Source organism: Carassius carassius, chromosome 6 (genome assembly GCF_963082965.1).
Source record: "Carassius carassius chromosome 6, fCarCar2.1, whole genome shotgun sequence".
NCBI classification, from domain to species: domain Eukaryota; kingdom Metazoa; phylum Chordata; class Actinopteri; order Cypriniformes; family Cyprinidae; genus Carassius; species Carassius carassius.
The window spans coordinates 30,800,389-30,819,668 of NC_081760.1; the positions used below are offsets into that span (position 1 = coordinate 30,800,389).

The window sequence follows — 19,280 nt, forward strand, 5'->3', positions numbered from 1 at the left end:
TAACAGTAAAGATGTGTTTTTAACATTCAATTCATCAAAGAATCCTAAAAAAGAGGAAAAAGTGCAGTTTTCCCTCAAATATGAAGCAGCACAACTGTTTTCAACACTGACAAAAATGATTAGGTGTTCAAGAAATATTATTTCAGAATGATCATACTAAAGGCTGGAGTTATGTGTACTGATATATATTTGTAATAATATTTCATGATATTTCTGGGGGGTTTCTGTATTTTTCATCAAATATATGATATACAAAAATATAAAAAATCTTACCAACCCCAAACTTTTGTACTTAGAAAATTGAAAATACAGCAGACACACAGAATAAAGTATAAATATAAAATATAAAATATATATATTAAAAAAAAAAAACATCTGAACATCTGGTTTAGTAGTCCTCTCCCAGAAGCCAGTATGTCCTCACCCAGCCCTTTCCCTGAAATGGAAAAGAACAGAGAGGTAAGAGCAGTTAATGAAGCAATGAAAACTTGTTTAGTAGACTATTGAGCTCTATTTCTCTACCAGCTGTAACTCGTTAATGAAGAAATATTTCCACTCTTTCTGAAATTATGTTGCCATGTATACACAACTTTTCAGATATCAATGTTTACAGCCGTGATTGTAGTTAAGATGTCATAGTATTACACTATGGTTTTTGTAACACAATAGGTGTGTCACTGTTTTGAAGTTTAATTTTGAAGCACCATTCCTACAATAAATATGTGTGAAAAAATCAGTTGAGCGAATCAGATTGTTGTGATGTGATAAGACGGTAGAGATGAAAGCGATATGATGCTTTCTGAGGTGAATGTCAAAGTGGCAGAAACTCTGTACCTTTATGTGGATGTCACCTCGCAGTTCACAGCGGAACATCCTGAAAGTGTCAAGGAGAGACTTGGTGGAACTGCTCACATGGATTCTCAGTGCTGGAGAGGGAAAACGTAAAGCAATATGATGTCTGTCTACGATATTACATAATTAAAAGGCCGGTCAAAAAAAAAAAAGGTGTTGAGGTCATGGCAGTACGATCAATCACATGGGTTTCATTTAAAATGCTTCTTGCACATATCATCCTAATCTGTTGTCAGCACATCCTTCATGAATGATCTTACGTAATCCGTATGTCTCCATCCTGGAGGCAGTGTTCACAGTGTCTCCAAATAAACAGTAGCGTGGCATTTTCAGACCCACAACCCCCGCGACACAAGGTCCTGTAACAAGTAATATGATTTTGTTTAATGACTCTGTATTTTTCCACAACTTAGTAATTTTAACAAACACATTTCAAATAAAGTTTCTTCTGTTCATTTGACGCAATAGTACTCAGCCTATGTTTTGTGTGCCTAAAGCAATTCTTTAATGGTGACATTATGTAATATAATGTATAATGATGTATTTTATTTGAATTTTTCTTATATGTGTCATAAAGCAAGCTGGCAAGTTGGAATTACTGCACGAATGCCTGAGTAGTGTAAACACTCCTCTGATGCATAAATTGACCAAATCAGAATGAATATACAAATGCGTCATTGGTTTTCTATTGAAAACACATCTGAAAAAGGCAAGAAATAGAAGAAATGAAATGTACTGTATACAATTTTTGTATAAATAACCAGTCATAATGAAATATATTTATGAGAAGCAGTTCCTTAAAACTTTAAATAATGCATGATTTGTCCATCTGTTTCTCACAGTATATTGCTCATATTTATCTTCATATATTTATATACATGGAGAGGATGATTTATTTAGTTTTAATTCTGTATTATATTTTGAAATATTTTGAAGTGCAATTTATTTTTGTGATGGCAAAGGGGAATTTTCAGCAGTCATTTCTTCAGTGTCACATGATCCTTCAGAAATCATTCAGATATGCTGATTTGGTACAAAATAATTTTTTTATTTATTTATTTAATCACTATTATTATTATTTTTTTTTTTATTATTATTTTTTTGGAATCCATGATACATTTTCTTTGGTGAACAGAATGTTCAAAAGAACAACATTTATTTGAAATAGACATTTAATTATTATAACTGTTATTTTACATTACATTATTATTATTTACATTGCAGGCCAGTACGAATATCACAGCCAAAGAGCTGTCACCATCCAGTTATTACCTGAATGAACTCCAATGCGAACCCTCAGCTGCTGCTCTTGTATATGTGGACTGTAGAAGCTCCTCATGCCCTGCACTACAGCTAATGACATTCTTGCTATTTCTTTTACATGGTCGTCTCCATTTCTTGTAGGCAGGCCTGACACTACCATATAGGCATCGCCAATGGTTTCTACCTGGATACAGCAAAGCACACATGAAGCAACCTATATCCTACAATAGATGAAATCGTTCTGCAAGGCAGTGAAGCATTCAAATTATGTACCTTATAAACATTGTGGTTGTCAATGATATTGTCAAAGTATGTGTACAGGTCATTCAGCACGTTCACTACCTACAGCAAAGAAAACGTGCAGTCAGTTTATAGCTGTCAGCTTATGGATCAAGATACAGAGATCAAAGTTTCTGTAACGTGACAATAGTTTTCCATTGGGGTTCAGCTGTGGGCTTCAGCATGGTCCAAAAATAAATAACCTCATGTGAATGTATTATTTCCACGTTAAGGATCAAACAGGCTACTGAGCCAACAGCTATGCTAATAGAAGCCTGCTACTCATGACAGAGTTAAGTTTTCAGCACTTGTGCCATGTCACCTAATAATGTCAAGAGCTCTTATGGGACATATGAAACCCATTCCAGAGCTTACTATGTTGGTATTTGATCTTACAACAGACCCCTGCACAAACAAACACATAGACACATGCACTATTTAACAAGTGCAGGGTATATTTCAAAATCTTAGACAACAGAATACAGCAGCTCCTCAAGCCTCCCCAAATAGCCCTGGACATATGTATTTTTCAAAATATGATCGAAATCTGTACAAATGGCCCCACAAAGGACCTACATTTTTAAAAACCTCTGTGAAGTGTTTTTGCCTGCAAGGCCTACACAGAAAAAGTGCAGAAACTCTCTAAGATGCTGTTTGAGTCTCTGTGTCTTTCATCACCTGCATTGGCGTGAGGGATGCTGACATGGCTGTGAAGCCTTCAATGTCACTGAAATAGATGGTGACGCAGTCGAAGGTCTCTGCTCTCACTGTCTTTCCCGCTATGAGCTGAGCAGCTACACATCTAAAAATACGAGAAAAAAGACAGGTTTCAAGTAGGGGGCTTGGTGATGATCACTGGTCTTGTCACGTAGGCTTGTAAGGCCAGGTGCAAGCAAGTTTTTAGTGACTGAAGTGTTGTGGATGAATTCACTGAACAGTTGTGCCACTTTTGCCTGCAGTATATCAACAAGAACACCACACCACAAAGTTTGGAAACATTACTATTTTTTATGTTTTTGAAAGAAGTTTATTCTGCTCATTAAGCCTGCATTTATTTGATCAAAAATACAGAAAGAAACAGTAATATTGTGAAATATTATCACAACTTAAAATAATAGTTTTCTAAGGCTTGATGAGCAGAAGAAACTTCTTTCAAAAACATAAAAAATAGTAATGTTTCCAAACTTTGTTTGTGCTGTACGTAATTCACTATGCATACATCATTAACCTCATGTCATTCCAAATCTTTCATTTGTCTTTGAAACACAAACGTTTTTAATTAAATCTGAGAGATTTCCATCCCTCTACTGAAATATGATAAACAGAACAAACAACCATTTTTGGCATGCAAGAACAAACCTCTTTGGTTCTTGTGTGTCAAGCAAGCATGTTGGAGATTGCATTTAGCATATTGATTTGCTCTGTCTGCATTGATCAATGTTTAAAAGTGAATAAAAGCTTGAATTAAATCTGTTCATCATAAAAAGCGATTGTGCATCTTCAGAAGAATTAAACAGCTCGATTTATATGGATTACGTTTGCTATGTCTTTATGAACTTTTTGAATAGTCGAATTTTGGGGTGAATAAACTGTCAGTGGAGGGTCCAAAAATCTCTCAGATTTCATTCAGAATATCTTGATTTCTGTTTCGAAGACGAACAAACATCATATAGATTTAGATCAACATGAGGGTGAATAATTGATGACAGAATTTTCATTTTAGGGTGAACAACTTTTTGGGGGTAAAATATATCCAGTCACACAGAATTGTACATTTTAAATTTGCATTCAGTACAAAACATTTGAACATGTTAAGCATTAAGGCTAAGACACAACAAAGTGACATAAAAAAGCAGAAACAGAAGCTCACTATAGTAAAAAAAATTGACTAAAGACTAAAAGCCAACAGCCTAGCACATAGTTTTTGTGCCTGCATGAGAAATGTACGATACCAGCAGGTGGCAGTGGTCTGTATTCATCATACAAAAAGACAAACTGGAAGAGCCAAAAGAGCATTCTGTGTGTGCCCTCTTGACTTCCTGCACTGTTTTTAAAAGTTGAACAGCCATCAGTGTAGGCTCTATCACTAAGAGACTCCGTTGTTGATTCAACATGCTGCCAAAAAGCTACCAAGGCTGGTCCAACAAGGGCAGCATACTTCAAAAACTAGGCCAACAGATGTTCAAAGACAGCCTGACTCTGGTCAATGGCTGACCTTCGGCTTGGTGTGTCAAAGTCTATTTGCATATTTACTTTGTAAATCAAAGAAGGTAGCTTTGGATCAGAATTATATATATATATATAATCTGGAGCATTACCGTGGCAACATCTGCGTGAGCAGTCCCTCTGCTCGCTTCTTCTCTTCCTGGAGTTCAGCGGTACGTTGACTGACTATCTCCTCCAGATTACACGCATACTGCTCCATACGGGACAGCAGGTTATCCAGAATGTTCTCAGACCCCCTGGGCACACACTCAAATGCTAAGCAAAAGTCATTTAATATTATTACCATTAACTAGATTTAGTACTATTAAATGTATCACATTAAAGAAGCAGTAATTCTTTATTGCCCGTTTTGGTGCAAAAGAAACATTTATCAGCGCACTTTACTCACAACACTATTGTTTTTTTTTTTAATTCTTTCTCTCTGTTCATCCTCCAAGGCCAGTATAATGGTTTAGCGTGATATGTTGTGACAGTGTTGTTCTCATGGGACATTGTGATCGCTGGGTTGTGTGTCACTGGTCCCCGGGGTAGCCATATCCTGTTTGTTTGTCTACTTGATTAAGCACTGTCATTTCTTAGTGTAATTGATGATCCTCTGTGTCCCTGCTTGTTCTTTATTATCTCAAAAGTGTTCATTAGTCAAACTACCCTCATTTAGAGTTTAAACAAGCACAAAGAGGAAGAATGCGGTGAAGATTGTATCAGCAGAAAGACTAATAAAAGTGCAGTCCGCAGAGAACCATAAAAGTCAGAGAGGCTGTGGTTCTCTTTGTTTAGGTCTGGTAAGTGCCAACTGCTAACACGTCACTGTTTTATAATGTACTGTATATGGGTAAATGTAAAAATATGAATTATGTTTATTAGCCGATTGAGATAAACAAATGAGTGTAGATAAGTGTTGCACAAATAGAAATACATTTACATTTAGCTGACGCTTTTATCCAAAGCGACTTACAATTGCTAATTAGGTCACACACCTCTGGAGCAACTAGGGGTTAAGTGTCTTGCTCAGGGACACACTGGTGTCTCACAGTGGATTCAAACCCGGGTCTCTCACACCAAAGCCATGTGTCTTATCCACTGCGCCAACACCACCCCAGGAGACATAGAAATAATAGTATAGCCTATTGAATTTGCTTTCATTCGTATATTTTCAGTTTTTCTTTTAATTCAAATTTTTCATCTATTTATATCTTTAATTAATTCAGCTTTATTTTAATCAATGGAAAGCATTTTAAATAGTTCTAGTTAATAATAAAGACACTGATAGCCATAGATAAATACACAAACATACAATCAGAAGTTTAATGATTAGTGATATCCAGTTTGTTAATGAAGCTGGTTCTTGATTCAATCAAACCTAGTTTCAAAACGTTTGTAAACCAATCAGCTGCACAGTGTAAAAGCTGATTGTTTCTTGGTCTGAACTAAATGTAGTAGGTTGACTCAGTCCTACTAAATAATAGTTTTTTTCCCTTGGGAAAAACAGCCACATGTCAGCCCTTAGGACGTGCCCTATTCCATCTAAAATTAAGCTTCTATGAGGATAATGATTACGTTTGTGACTATATATTTTTTCAGTAGTAGTAATTACTTTAAGGGTAAAATAATTATTAATAACAACAGTTAATATTGTGACATAGACGCCACTGGCTCTACATCTTGCTTCATTACTGACCCATTAGGACACAGTTTCTTGATGGCAGTCCTAAGAGAAGAAAAGTCTGGTCTCTCTGCAGGTTTTTCTCTCCAGCAGCTGACCATGATTCCCTCCAGTTCCTCTACATCATCTGCTGGATCTATGTGAGGCCTCAGTGGGCTACATCCCCCTGCCCTGACCCTATTCACAATCTCTAAAAAACAGACAGGGGAAAGTCGCCAACAGTCCCACACAGTTGTCGATCTGAAATTGTTTACTTTATGTTATGAAGAGTGACTTTACAGCGAGATGGAGTGGAGTGTATTACCGTACCTCTAGAACTGAAGTGACAGTTGGGGATGTAGAAAGGCCCTCTACGATATACTACCTCTTGAGCGATAATGGCAAAACTGTAGATGTCCCCTTTTTGTGTACCATTAGCTGGAATGGACTGCCTCAGTAGCTCTGGTGCCTTCCACAGCAGAGCTTAAAATTTAAAGAAAACAAAGAACTGACTAAATCTAACTAATTGGTCCTCATCTTGCATTTATGTGTGCAACACATTCATATATTGAACTCTAAATGAATGCATTTGTTCTTGAAAGTTCCACATTTTCAGCTTACCGGTCCAGGGGTCAAATCCGGGACTCTTCTCTGAGTCTGAAATCCTGAGTATATTAAGTCCAAAATCAGTGATCTTCAGGACAAAGCGGCTGTCCACCACACAGCTTGCTGATGAGAGGTGACCGTGGAAGTGCAGGGGACTATGGTGCAAATAGTCCATACCCTACATGAGAGTCAAAATTTATCCATCACTGTTTTATATTCTACTGTCAGTGAAAACGGTTTAGACTATGTAAAACACAGACACAATAACCTTTACGATGTCTAGCATGAGGGAAAATTTGAAACTCCAGTCCAGCTTGATAGACTCATTCTTCAATATGTCCTTAGGGAGAAAACCTTTCGTTACAATGGTCATTCATAAAATAATAACATATATCATGTATTCATTCATTCAATCATTCATCCATTCATTCATTTATTCATTCATTCATTCATTCATTCATTCATATACAATCACATGAAAGGACATAGCACTTATTCAGTTCATGTTGTTCCAAATCCGTAGAACTAGAATATTCTATATATTTGCATAGCTCTCTTCATCTTTCCAGAAAAAAAAAGAAACAGAAAAAAAAAACAAGTCAAGGATTTACATTTTTTTTGTGTTAAATATTGAGAGAATTACATTTATGTATTTATTTATTTTTTGAGTGAATATTTTTTTTTTTCTAAGAAAGTAATTAGATTTTACATTGAACAAATTATTTGATTGTTGGTGTACTAAAAATTAATGAGGTAAAACCATAAATGTTATTGTCTAGCAATAGATCTGTTTAGTCTCAATATTACTTTGTAGGTAAACCAAGAAAGGCTAATCTACTACAGTTCTGTCATGACAACTCTCGGAGAGTCAAGCACATTAATATACATGGCAATGTTGATGTGTTTGGTCTTGGTGGAATAGATCTGCTATAGCTGCCTGCTGCTGCAGAGCAAGTACCTAGACTTACTTCTGCCAACACATCCACCAACACGGCAATTTGTACATATTTGACAAGGTGGCTAATTAGTACGAATCCGCACATTATATTTCAATATACGTACAAATTGGCAGTGAGATAGCATTGCATCCACAGACATGCTGATGTGAGCATGTAGGAAATAACCCTGTAGCAAAGCTGGGTGGAGCTGGAGAAGATGGAGGGTTTTTGAAGCGCACCGCAACTGCTACAGCAAGCACTAGCCAAGTATCAGGCTGCTGATGCAATAAGAAACCAGTCAGCTGAGCCATGTGAATGATGATGTGATTATATCAGATTGAGCTAGAACCTGTAAAGCCTGTGTCATCTAGAGTTTTATGATACTTCATAAATTTCATTAAATTTCTCTCTTTTTAATTTTAATTTAAATTTATGATTAAAATAAGTTACTTGAAGATATAATGATATAATAATGATGTAATAGCACCTGTAGGCTTCCTTTAGGGCAGTACTCTGTAAGAATGAAGGGCTGAGGGGTATCCAGGGCCGCTCCAATAAATTTACAAAGGTTATAGTGGGTCAAATCTCTGCACTAAAGACACAGAGGCATATTATCTACAGTACATGAGTAAATGCAAAATTTGTATAAAAAATGAAATGCATTTTTAATGTTTTAACAGTTCACCTGTTTGAGTTCCGCCAGGAGCTCGCTGCTCAGATGAGGGTTCTTTAAATTCAGAAAGCAAACAGAACAAATTGTTCCCTGTAGGAGAGAGAACATTTATTTAATCAACTGAACTATTGTTTTATTGGGCAACTATATCGTGCCAAATGTTTGTTATCATAAACTGTCTTCTCCATAATTTTGCTATGTAGTGACGTAAATGTATAAACGCTCAGATCCCAAATACTTCACTTTGTAGACTGCGGTTCTGTGTGCTGATGGCTTGCCTTGCATGCTGCAAATTATAGACTCCAAAGAAGCTTGGATGGGTTTGGATCTGTGAGACTGAACCACAGAGGGGAGAATCTAGATGTAATAGATTCATTTGTGTAGTAATTCCATCCAAACAAACAAAAAAAATAAAACAGCAATGATAAGGGTGTAGAAGGGGGTATCTCTTTAGATGACAGTGTCTATTGCATTGTTAACTATATGTAATATTTCTGCCTAACAATTGCTATTAGTACTTATGTTCATACTTCTTGCATAGCAAAATAAAGTAAACTGTGGGCCAGAAGAGATACTTAATCAACTTATAATGCATTAAATCCTCTCAAAACCTTTGCTGTCACAGTTGAGGAGTGATGCTCCATCATTATGACATCATCGGCGTTGACTGTCCACAGCATCTTGGAAGCTTCTTCCTGGATTTTGAACTTCCTGGTAATAAATATTACTTTAATTTGAAGACTGTAATCTATGTACATTTCTACAAAGCAAAACTGAAGAACAGCAGTGGGGTTGACTGAATTAGGCTTGCATTTTTGGGCATCTGCTCTAACGTTTTAGCTTAAGCATTTAGTCTGGCATTCATGAACTATATAATCAAAAGATTATTTCAACATAATTGCAGTACAACATGCAAATCTTACATCCAGAATAAAGTAAAATGGTGTAACAACAAAAAACAAAACAAAAACATATGTATCTCATTTATGCAAATTATATAATTTCTGCACTTGATTCCGCAATTGTGAATCTGCAATTTTAATATTTAAAAGCAGCTGAAAATACACACTTTTTCTATTACCTGTATAAAGCACAGATTGCAAGGGTCCCAGCACCCACCAAGCCAACAATAATCCCTAAAGCAATCAAGAATTTTCTCTCTGAAAATAAAACACATACATTTGTAATCTGCAATCTACGATAGAAATGTTCAGCGACTGATAGTAATAGACTAGTGATGCAAACTACTTTTTTTTTGTTTTTATGAAATTTCACCATTCTGAATTGAAAATATGCAATCATGATTCATGTAAATCATAAATGAATGTTACAAGAGATGTTTGCGTTTTCGACTATTAGACAATAATGTGCACATTTTAAAGTAAAATATTATTTTCAAATAGTGTAAATTGATGACTACTTTATATTAATACAAACCTAGAACTTATTTTAGCATTCTTATTTACTTGTTTAATTGCTTTATTATTATTATTATTATTATTATTATTATTATGCAGTTGATTTTACAGTTCTTATGAGCATGTGCATGACCTGATTCGTGCGCAAGCATGTCATCCCCCCACACACACACAATTTGGATCTTGCAGGCATTGGTTCGTTATTTAAGTTTTTTTTCTTTTCTTTCTTATTTTTTAATCAAATATATGGTATGGAGCAATGCCCAAAAGATGAAAATGAAGGGATAAAAAGACAATCAGTGTGAATGCACTAATGTATGGAGCAAAGTTGGGCATCTGGTGCCCCCTACTGGAACTAAAGTGACTGCATTGTAGCCTCTGACTGGCCTCTTGAAGGATTTGATAAGCTAGAACAAGATGAACATGCTTCCAGGCTTCTATTCATGTTGGTGCATGTTATTAGCACACCTTCATAATGAATGAATGCTCGACCAACTGTGAAATGCATTCAACTTAGAAGCCATGAAAGTCCAAATACCAACCCAGACTCACTGGAAAAACAAGCCTCTACCTACATCTCTGCAAAACTCCAATAACGTGTTTTTGCTTTTGTTACCACTATCAGTTAGGTTTAGGATATGGTTTAATGCAGGTGGAATGTTCTTTTCAAACATGATAGAGCATTATCCTTTTAGTGCCACTCACATTTCTTTTCAGAACTGCTATACATACAACCACCAACATAAACGTTGCCAGATTCATGTTCGTCTGGATAAAAAAAGAACACGTTTTTAGCGCCATTGACTGGACTTTTTTTTTTAAGTATCACGAAATGTGCAAGAAGTTCTATAATATAATTTTGCATAACTGTTGCCACAGTCATGTTCTCCCAGTGAGCCCCAGTTGACTGATACCTAGATTGATGCAGAGTTTTCCATGAAAGCCACAATCTGGAGAGTCTTTGGGAGGAGTTGTCCGTCCTCCAGGCCACTTGATGTGAAGCCCCTGTACTGCCTTATAAGTCCCAAAATAGTTCGCAATGACCTGTGTGGAGAACCCTATGACTCATTTGACAAATTACATTCACAATAGCACAGCAGTTTTCAGACATCTTGAATTTGTTGTGCCTAGAGTAGTTTAAGATTATTTAAGCATATGACAGTAGCTCACCTGAAATTGGTTATTACTACCTTGGATTTGTTTCATCATGTAATTTAACTCACGATCTCCACTTGCATCAATAGTTACATCTCCTTGGATGCCTGTTTAACAAAAAGTCACAAAGCATCTAACCAAAAAACAAACCAAAACCAGAAATATGTTCCTTTTAACTTGTATTATACTAAATAATACCAACTCAGCATTGCATATGCGCATGTAATCTTAACTCCATAAAGGTTTGTGAAAGTTGAATTATTGTGGAATCACCGGATATATTTTAAGCTTTACAAACCTGTAATAGTCCTGTTCCACATTCGTCTAGTGATGGCTAAACCATCATATGGGTTTCCATTTTCTGCCAAAGTTTCATTTAATGCCTGGGCATACAGCCAGACACTATCATGAGCTATGGCTGCTAGGACTGACACCTGTGGAATTAAAACAATTCAACTCATAATGAAGTAACCTAGCGGTTGTGCTAAATGGTCATATCACTTGCATAGTGATAATGTGATAAAACTACATTTCACATCAGGCTTTCCATCACATGGCTTTCCATCCATTCAACCACATGCCCTCACACCAAAACTCAATCATTGAAAATAGACTCTACCTTAGCTGATGTGCATTATAAAACCAAACCTTTTCATCAGAATCATATGTATAGCCAAAGTCTATTTTGGATCTTCTGATGACATTCTCTGAGAAGGTCTGATACAGTTTATGACTGGGTTTATACAAAGACAGGAAAAACAGAGCCTGATAAGCTTGCCTGGCCACCAAGTCATATTCATCACCTGAGAAAGAAGAAAACCTTGTACTATAAAAATAAATTGCATCAGGTTCAGTAATCTCTCATTTTATGAATTTGTGGTTATGACACACCTTGTTTCCATTCAAAACTGCCAAATAACACCTTTTGCTTATATGGCTCGAAACAAAAGAAAACAAAATCTCCGCTGGTGAGGCCTTTCTTGTGAGCTTCAATTAGCAAACTGCGGACCACCTTGCCATCTGCTGAGATCACAATGACTGTACAGGATAAAGGACACAAACAATACTTTCCTTGTTTAGTTCCTCACAGCTTTTGTGAGAACAAATTCTCATCAGAGGGGAATTTTTTTTTTTTCTTACTGCGCGAGACTTGTGCCACCTCAGTTAAGACCCAGGACCAGGTCGACAAGGATCCTTGGGAGAGAGGGCCAGGGATCTCTTGATACTTGGCCACTGTAATGTTATTGTGCTCTGCTTGATACCTTTTGAGAAAATATGTTTAAGTACAAATATTTAAAAAATCTAAGATGAAATTCTTGACTTCAAAACAGTACTTACTGTGAAATCTACTGTACTTCCTAAATTACTCTCAAATATGAGCTATCACACAGGAAATTCTGGGAATGCCAATTTACTTTTTGTTTTGTTTTTTACTTGTAAACTGTACAGTTCCTTTTCGACTTAGTAGAAATTTTTTATTATTTTCATTTTATTTATTTTTTATTTTTATTTTTTGCAATATAAATGCAGTTAATAATGTAAATGTACATAGATTTTCCATCTCTCAGTTTCAAGGTACATTACATACCTGATCCCCTCAACAGGAATAGCCCAGGATGGTTTATTTTCATAGATAATGCTGATGCGCTGCCAGCCAAACCACTTGCAGATTTCCACAAAGAAAGACCCTAGTTTAGTGAAAGGTCCAAAAACTCTTGTTAAGGTCGGATAGGCCTGAATGTATAGGGGTCGGGAGAGATAGAGAGAAAACATTTAGCAACTGAAAAGCAAAGTGCATTTTCAGATATCACCATGTTAATGGTAATATACACATTACAACCAACCTTCTTATCTAGAAATTGTTGATCTGCACATATAGGACTGATGACAGCAATGTTCCAATAAGCTGCTAGTTTAGCAGTCACTGCACAGACCTTCAATAAGAATTAACAACGGATGATAATACTTCATTTCCTACTCAACAGACTTCATCTTGTAATGATGATATCTTGTGACAAATGACATTATACCGACTTTTGTAATTACTTTTTGATAGCCCTTCATGCATTAAAAGTCCATTTTAAGCTTTAATTGGAACTGTGCTTGCAGAAGACAGATACCTTAATTTGAATGTCTATTGTCTGAGTAATTATATAATGAGTGAGCGATTGTAATTTTGACACTTTCCGTTTAAAATAGCTGTGTATTTATTATCTATTTATTTTGACCTTCAATTGTCTTGGAAATGAAGCTAATATAACCACATACATTCGAGCAAGATGGTCCGATGAAAGCGCTGTATTTGTGTTTATGGTAAAGTGCCGCAATTTTCCCTGGGCCACGTAGATCATTGCATTCATCATCCACATAATGGTAATCCAGTTGATGACCTGACATGAATAATTCAACAACATATTAAATTAAAGATGATATATACATATTGCTCATCTCCTTTTCTACTTAGTACAAATAGCTCACTGACCTTGCAGAAGGTCCGGACTGCTGTTTACAGAACTGATTGCGATAAGAGCTCCGGCCCCAATCCGACCAGTACTGAAAGGAATGGAGGTGTTTGGCATGGAGATCAGCAAGGTGAATCTATCACCCAGACTGAGAGAAACCAGAGTCATCAAAAAGAGCAGTGGGCCAGGAAGTCTCTCGAAGTGCTTCATTACTTCTAGATGACATATAAATCAAAATCTATATTCATATTTTACAATACACACACGGATATATTTATATATATACATTTTTGACCATTAAAGCAAACAATGTGTAGATTTATGTGTTTGACTAGTTTCTAACTGTAGTGCAGTCAATATGAAAATCTCATGAGCTGTTTACATTAAATAAGCCTGTAAAGTTAATAAATGAAATTGCTTACCACTCATTCCAGAAGAACAATTCCCGCTTCAACACAGAGTTTGATCAAAATGAGTTGAAAACAAATAAAATAGGACCTTGCATCAGAAACTACCTGTAATGAGGACGGGAAAAACATCCAGTGGCAAATTGTGGCCATATGGTTTTGCTCTGAATCCAGCGATCCACAGCAGTGATCTCCCCAGAGTGACTGTAAATCAAGGGTCTCACATTTATACTGCTCTGTGGTTCAAGCTCTGGTGTTCCTCTGGCATTTGTTTATAGCTATTCAAGCATATGAGTAAACACTGGTCTACAGATGTCTTTGGGAATTCTCATGTCCATGAGGTTAAAAAAAAAACACATGTCCTCTGTCTTCTGTCAATGCTTTGAGTGATACTGTAGCATTTGTTTCCGTTTACATGCATAAGGGCTCTTTTCAAAAGTACTTATGTCAGCATAAACAAGGCTTTGCTCATATTAAATGACATGGATGTAAGGATCTCAAATAAACTGGTATTTTCTGAGATGTTCGCTGACTTTCTCTATTTTAATGAAAAATAGAAAGAATAATATTTATGTATACCTTACATTTATTCAAAATCATAGTGCAAGAACCAGCCAGGTCAGGAACAAGAGGTCAAAAGGTTAGAGTTAAAATAAGAACCGTGTCATCCCGTCTGTACCGTGGGAATTGCCTCTAGTGCATCTGTCAATTTCACAGGCCAGAAAACATTTGAAACCTTTCTCAGTATAAAAAGCTGAACATCATGAGAGATTAATTTTGCAGACATTTCCACAAAAAAAAAAATATGCCTGCCTATAAAAACAACTAAATCGGTATTGGGGTTAGGGTGTGTCACTGCACGAATACACAGGGGAATAGAAACAAAGAATAAAAGAATAAGTGAAAAGTGTTCTGTATCAAAACTCTTTGCATCTGAAGTTTGCTTCAAAAACAGGTTTATTGAAACAATCTGAAAGAACAATACAAAACAATGTCTCACTTTCTGTGAATTACCACAGCTCAAATCCACTTTCTGTTTAATGCACTTTCTTCCTTAATGGTATTTATGCTTAATGAACACTGAACTCCAGTGTACCGAGGTAAAGCGCATGTAGATCTAACAAAAAATGTAAATTTGTGTGAGCCTGTATGAATGTTCTCAATCAGAGTCACAATGCGACTGAGCTCGGTCCGAATGAATTTTCGATCAGATTGAAGGGGGTGGTTTATTCCTCTTCTAATACGATTGAGCATGCATGTAAACACTGGATCGGATTGAACCATGAAACTGAAAGGAATGCGCATATGCAATGCATATGGATGGGGATTGGGACCGGGCAAGGGGTGCAGACCTGTGCAGACCCGCGTGCACCACCTTTGCCAGGAGTGTCATCGGCGCCAACTTGGGCTCGGAATGGTAGCATGTTGGGCATTCGGGAGGCATCGGATCATCCGAGACTGCCATTTTTGTCAAGGATTGCAAGTGAAGGTTCACCAACCCTATAGCTGGAAGTCAAACTTGTCCACACAGGAAGTGGTCTACAAATCCAGCTGTCGTAAAAAACAGGATGTGGAATGTTTTTCAGACTGTTAACCACTCAAAAATAATATGGGATCACAAATTAAAATCAAATGGATTATTTGGTGGGCACCTCAATATATAAAGCCTTGTATCTAAATTTGACCAACTTCAGTATATTTTAACAGAATCAAAATTAGATTTAGATTGTCAGAAACCTGGCTAAAGGCAAATTCACCATCAGCTCCAATCATGGTACCAGGCTACCAAATCTATAGACGCGATAGAGTGAAATTTAAAGGAGGCGGAGTTATGATTTATATAAAGAACAGTATTCAGTGTGAGGAGATAAACTTGGCAAACTGTGACCTAGAATGTATTGGGCTGAAAATGATTTTATCACCACAAATGTTTTTTAGCCTCATTGTAATTTACTGTCCACCCAGTTCAAATATAGATTTTTATGAAAAATTGCAAAAAATGCTGCTAAACTGCAATTTTGATAAAGAGGTAATAATAATGGGGGATTTCAATGTAAATTGGGAGGATAGATTAGTCGGGAAGAAACTCAAACAAATAACAGATCGTTTTAACTTCACACAGGTAATTAAGGGCCCAACAGGAGTAACTCGGTCAACCAAATCGCAGACTGACCTGGTATTGAGCAATAGACCAGAAAGAATAAAAAAAAAAAACTCTCAACATGATCACATGAATATCCGACCACAATTTAGTACTTGTGGTGAGAAAACTGACAAAAAAGAGATTTGGTGTCCCTACTGTTAAAGACCAGGAATCTTTTAGAATACCAAATAAAGATCAAGAACATTTCAAAAACACGGTAAACCATTTTAATTGGGATTCTCTGTTAACTGGAAAAGATGTCCATGAGGGAAGCAGGACACTTTCAAGTAAATTACAGTGTATTATTAAAAAATATACTTGTAGGTATACACGAAGGAAAAGTAGTCTCCCTTGGATTAATGCAGATGTCCTAAACAGAATGAAAGAGCGTGACCTTGCACTGAAAAGGGCTATTAAAACAAACCGGCCACATGATAAACATCATTTTGCTATGCTAAGGAATGCTGTAACATCCATGTTGAGAAAGTCTAGGGCTAACTTTTTTCTGACCACAATTAGTGAGGCAAGGGGTAATACAAAGTTCCTCTTCAGGAACTCGAGCTGCGTCGAAGCGCTTTGGGGAACGCGTTCAGCGTACGCGACTCTGAATATCGTGTGTAATCAGTCCAATGGAAGGGCGTGACGTCACCGACGTGGTGACGTTAGCGACCAGGAAGCTATAAAAGCACGTGCCACGCAGCTGGCGTCAGCTTCGCATCTTTCAGCAAGCGCTCTGTGTGTGAATGTCATTTGTCCGTCTTGTGAGTCTTATTTACTGTTGTCTGTCCAGTTAAAAGAGCTCCTAGACATGCCAAAAAGCAAGGCGAAAGTTAAGCACTCAGATGGCGATTCCAAATCGCGTTATAGGCTGTGTGTTCCTCCCTGCCCGAGATATATAACGGGTGGGGATACACACAACCTGTGCGTGGTTTGCCTGGGTTCGAAGCACGCTGAGTCGGCTCTCGAGGGGGCCGACTGCCCGCACTGTGAGCGAATGTCGGTGCGGCTGCTTCGTTCCCGGAGGGCCCTCTTCGAGGAGGGGGCCTTCGCCAGCGTTCCCCGCGGTGCTGGTCCCGCTTCTGCCGAGGCAGAACGGCGGCTGCACTCGTGGGGTTCGCAAGTCGATCTGGTAGAGGGAATGGAGACGGGCCAGTCCCTATCTCCTTCCACTTCTGCCAGATCCGGCACCCAATCCCTAGAGTCGGAAGCACGCACAGCGGTTCCATCCACTCAGGGTGAGGGATCGACGCTCCGCCTCTCTTCCTCCGAGGAGGTCGATGTGGAGTCGCTCGATAGGGATTCGCCACCCCACTCGCTACAGTATGAGGAGCTCTTAGAGGTGGTTACTCGCGCGGTGGCCAAATTAAGTATCGATTGGCCCGCCGAAAAGTCTACCGAACCGCAGAGAAGCAAGCTCGATGAACGCTTCCTGCGCGCGAGTCAGCCACCTCCCAGCCGGGGCCTTCCATTCTTTCCCGACCTGCATGATGAGATCGCCAGGTCATGGAAACGTCCATTTTTGGCCCGCCTCTACATCCCCTCGTCTGATTACTACGGAAATGTAGTGGGGATGGGAGAGCACGGTTATAGAGCGATGCCCCGGGTGGAACAGACGCTTGCGAGCTATCTGTCCCCTGGCGCGGCATCGTCTCTGAAGGCCCCGGCATTGCCCTCAAAGCCACTAAGAACAACTTCGGCTTTGGTGGGCAAAGGGTATGCGGCTGCAGGTCAGGCTGGTGCGTGTCTGCACACCATGGCGGTGTTACAGGCGTACCAGGCCGACCTGCTCAAGGAGCTAGACGAGGGAGAGGAGATCAAGTCCCATGATATTTCTGAATTAAGTTCCTCCCTCGTCGCTCCCTCGGGGCATCTGGGAAGGAGATGCCCCAGCCGCACCCTAGCTCCTCACACCGCGAGGCCCAGAAACAGAGCGCCGCCTCTCGTGCTCCTCCGCGTCGGCCGAGGTCTTCTAGGCCGAGGTCTTCTAAGCCCAAATTAGATTTAAGGGCGGTTATCGAAGCTAAGAAGTCCTCGGCCAAGAAACCCTGACGCCAATGGCCCGGGGTTTCAGAGGGCAGCCTCCGCTGGGGTAGAACGGTACACACCGCAGTCCACGGTGCCCGTCCCACCTCAGTGCCCTCTAGGGGTCGTTCTGCCAACCCTGCCAGTGCTCCAGGGCGCAGCGGCCCCGGGCGAGCATCGTTCTCAGTATCCTCCGCCCGTGCGCGTAGCGGGGCTGGGACGCTCGCCGCCCCTGCGGGGGTCTCTTACACCAGAGGTCAGTCTCGAGAGACTGATTCCCTTAGTAGATTATTTAGCAGCGTGGAAACTACTGCCAAATGTATCTCGTTGGGTCCTGCATATAGTAGAAAAAGGCTACCGCATTCAGTTCGGCTCCGTGCCGCCTATATTCAACGGGGTCGTTCACACGATAGTGGGCCCCGGGCAGGGTCTGGTTATGGAACAGGAAGTGGAAACCCTATTAGAGAAGGGGGCCATCGAGGTGGTCCCTCCTCAGGACAGGGAGTCCGGATTTTACAGCCGGTATTTCATAGTTCCAAAGAAGGATGGGGGCTGCGTCCGATTATAGACTTGAGGGTCTTAAATCGTTCAGTTATGAGACTGAAGTTCAGAATGCTCACAATCAAGCATGTTGTAGCTCAGATCAGGTCCGAGGACTGGTTTGTCACGATAGATCTCAAAGACGCATATTTTCATATCTCCATCCTTCCTCGACACAGGAAGTTTCTGAGGTTCGCTTTCGGGGGCGAAGCCTACCAATATCGAGTACTTCCCTTTGGCCTCGCACTCTCACCCCGCACGTTCACAAAGTGTGTAGATGCGGCTCTGGCCCCCCTGCGCACGAGGGGCATCCGCATTCTCAATTATATCGACGATTGGTTGATTTTAGCTCAGTCAGAGCAGATTGCGGTTCGACATCGAGATGTCGTTCTCGCACATATGGGGGAGCTGGGTTTAAGACTGAACGCCAAGAAGAGTGTACTTTCTCCGGCTCAGAGAACCACCTATCTAGGCGTAGTATGGGATTCGACCGCGATGCAGGCTAAATTGTCCCCTGCTCGTATCGAGTCGATCCTCATCTCAGTCAAGAGAGTCAGAGAAGGCCAGTCACTCACTGTCAAACAATTTCAGAGATTGTTGGGTCTGATGGCAGCTGCGTCCAACGTGATACCTCTTGGCCTGCTGTACATGAGA

The 19,280-nt window shown here is 39.1% G+C and overlaps 1 protein-coding gene across 5 annotated transcripts; it reads right to left on the minus strand.

Annotated features, from left to right (window-relative positions):
- Positions 1-362: 362 nt before the first annotated feature.
- Positions 363-14,376, minus strand: LOC132142620 (atrial natriuretic peptide receptor 1-like). 5 transcript variants are annotated; one of them, XM_059552621.1, is made up of 27 exons: positions 13,937-14,371; positions 13,535-13,729; positions 13,321-13,442; positions 12,897-12,986; positions 12,641-12,786; positions 12,193-12,314; positions 11,944-12,090; positions 11,701-11,855; positions 11,351-11,486; positions 11,068-11,159; positions 10,812-10,941; positions 9,561-9,639; positions 9,091-9,190; positions 8,723-8,815; positions 8,492-8,569; positions 8,294-8,398; positions 7,137-7,208; positions 6,884-7,046; positions 6,593-6,745; positions 6,299-6,473; positions 4,713-4,856; positions 3,073-3,196; positions 2,389-2,457; positions 2,125-2,299; positions 1,113-1,211; positions 835-926; positions 363-436 (listed from the first exon to the last, which is right to left on the minus strand). In XM_059552621.1, the coding sequence occupies exons 1-27, from the start codon at positions 13,941-13,943 to the stop codon at positions 389-391; spliced, it is 3,111 nt and encodes a 1,036-aa protein (XP_059408604.1). In that variant the 5' UTR covers positions 13,944-14,371; the 3' UTR covers positions 363-388. The 5 variants fall into 5 exon arrangements, 4 of the variants coding, with proteins under 4 accessions (XP_059408604.1, XP_059408603.1, XP_059408602.1 ...); XM_059552620.1 differs by lacking the exon at positions 363-436 and having other exon boundaries at positions 462-926; positions 13,535-13,726; positions 13,937-14,372; XM_059552619.1 differs by lacking the exon at positions 363-436 and having other exon boundaries at positions 462-926.
- Between the last annotated feature and the right edge of the window lie 4,904 nt (positions 14,377-19,280).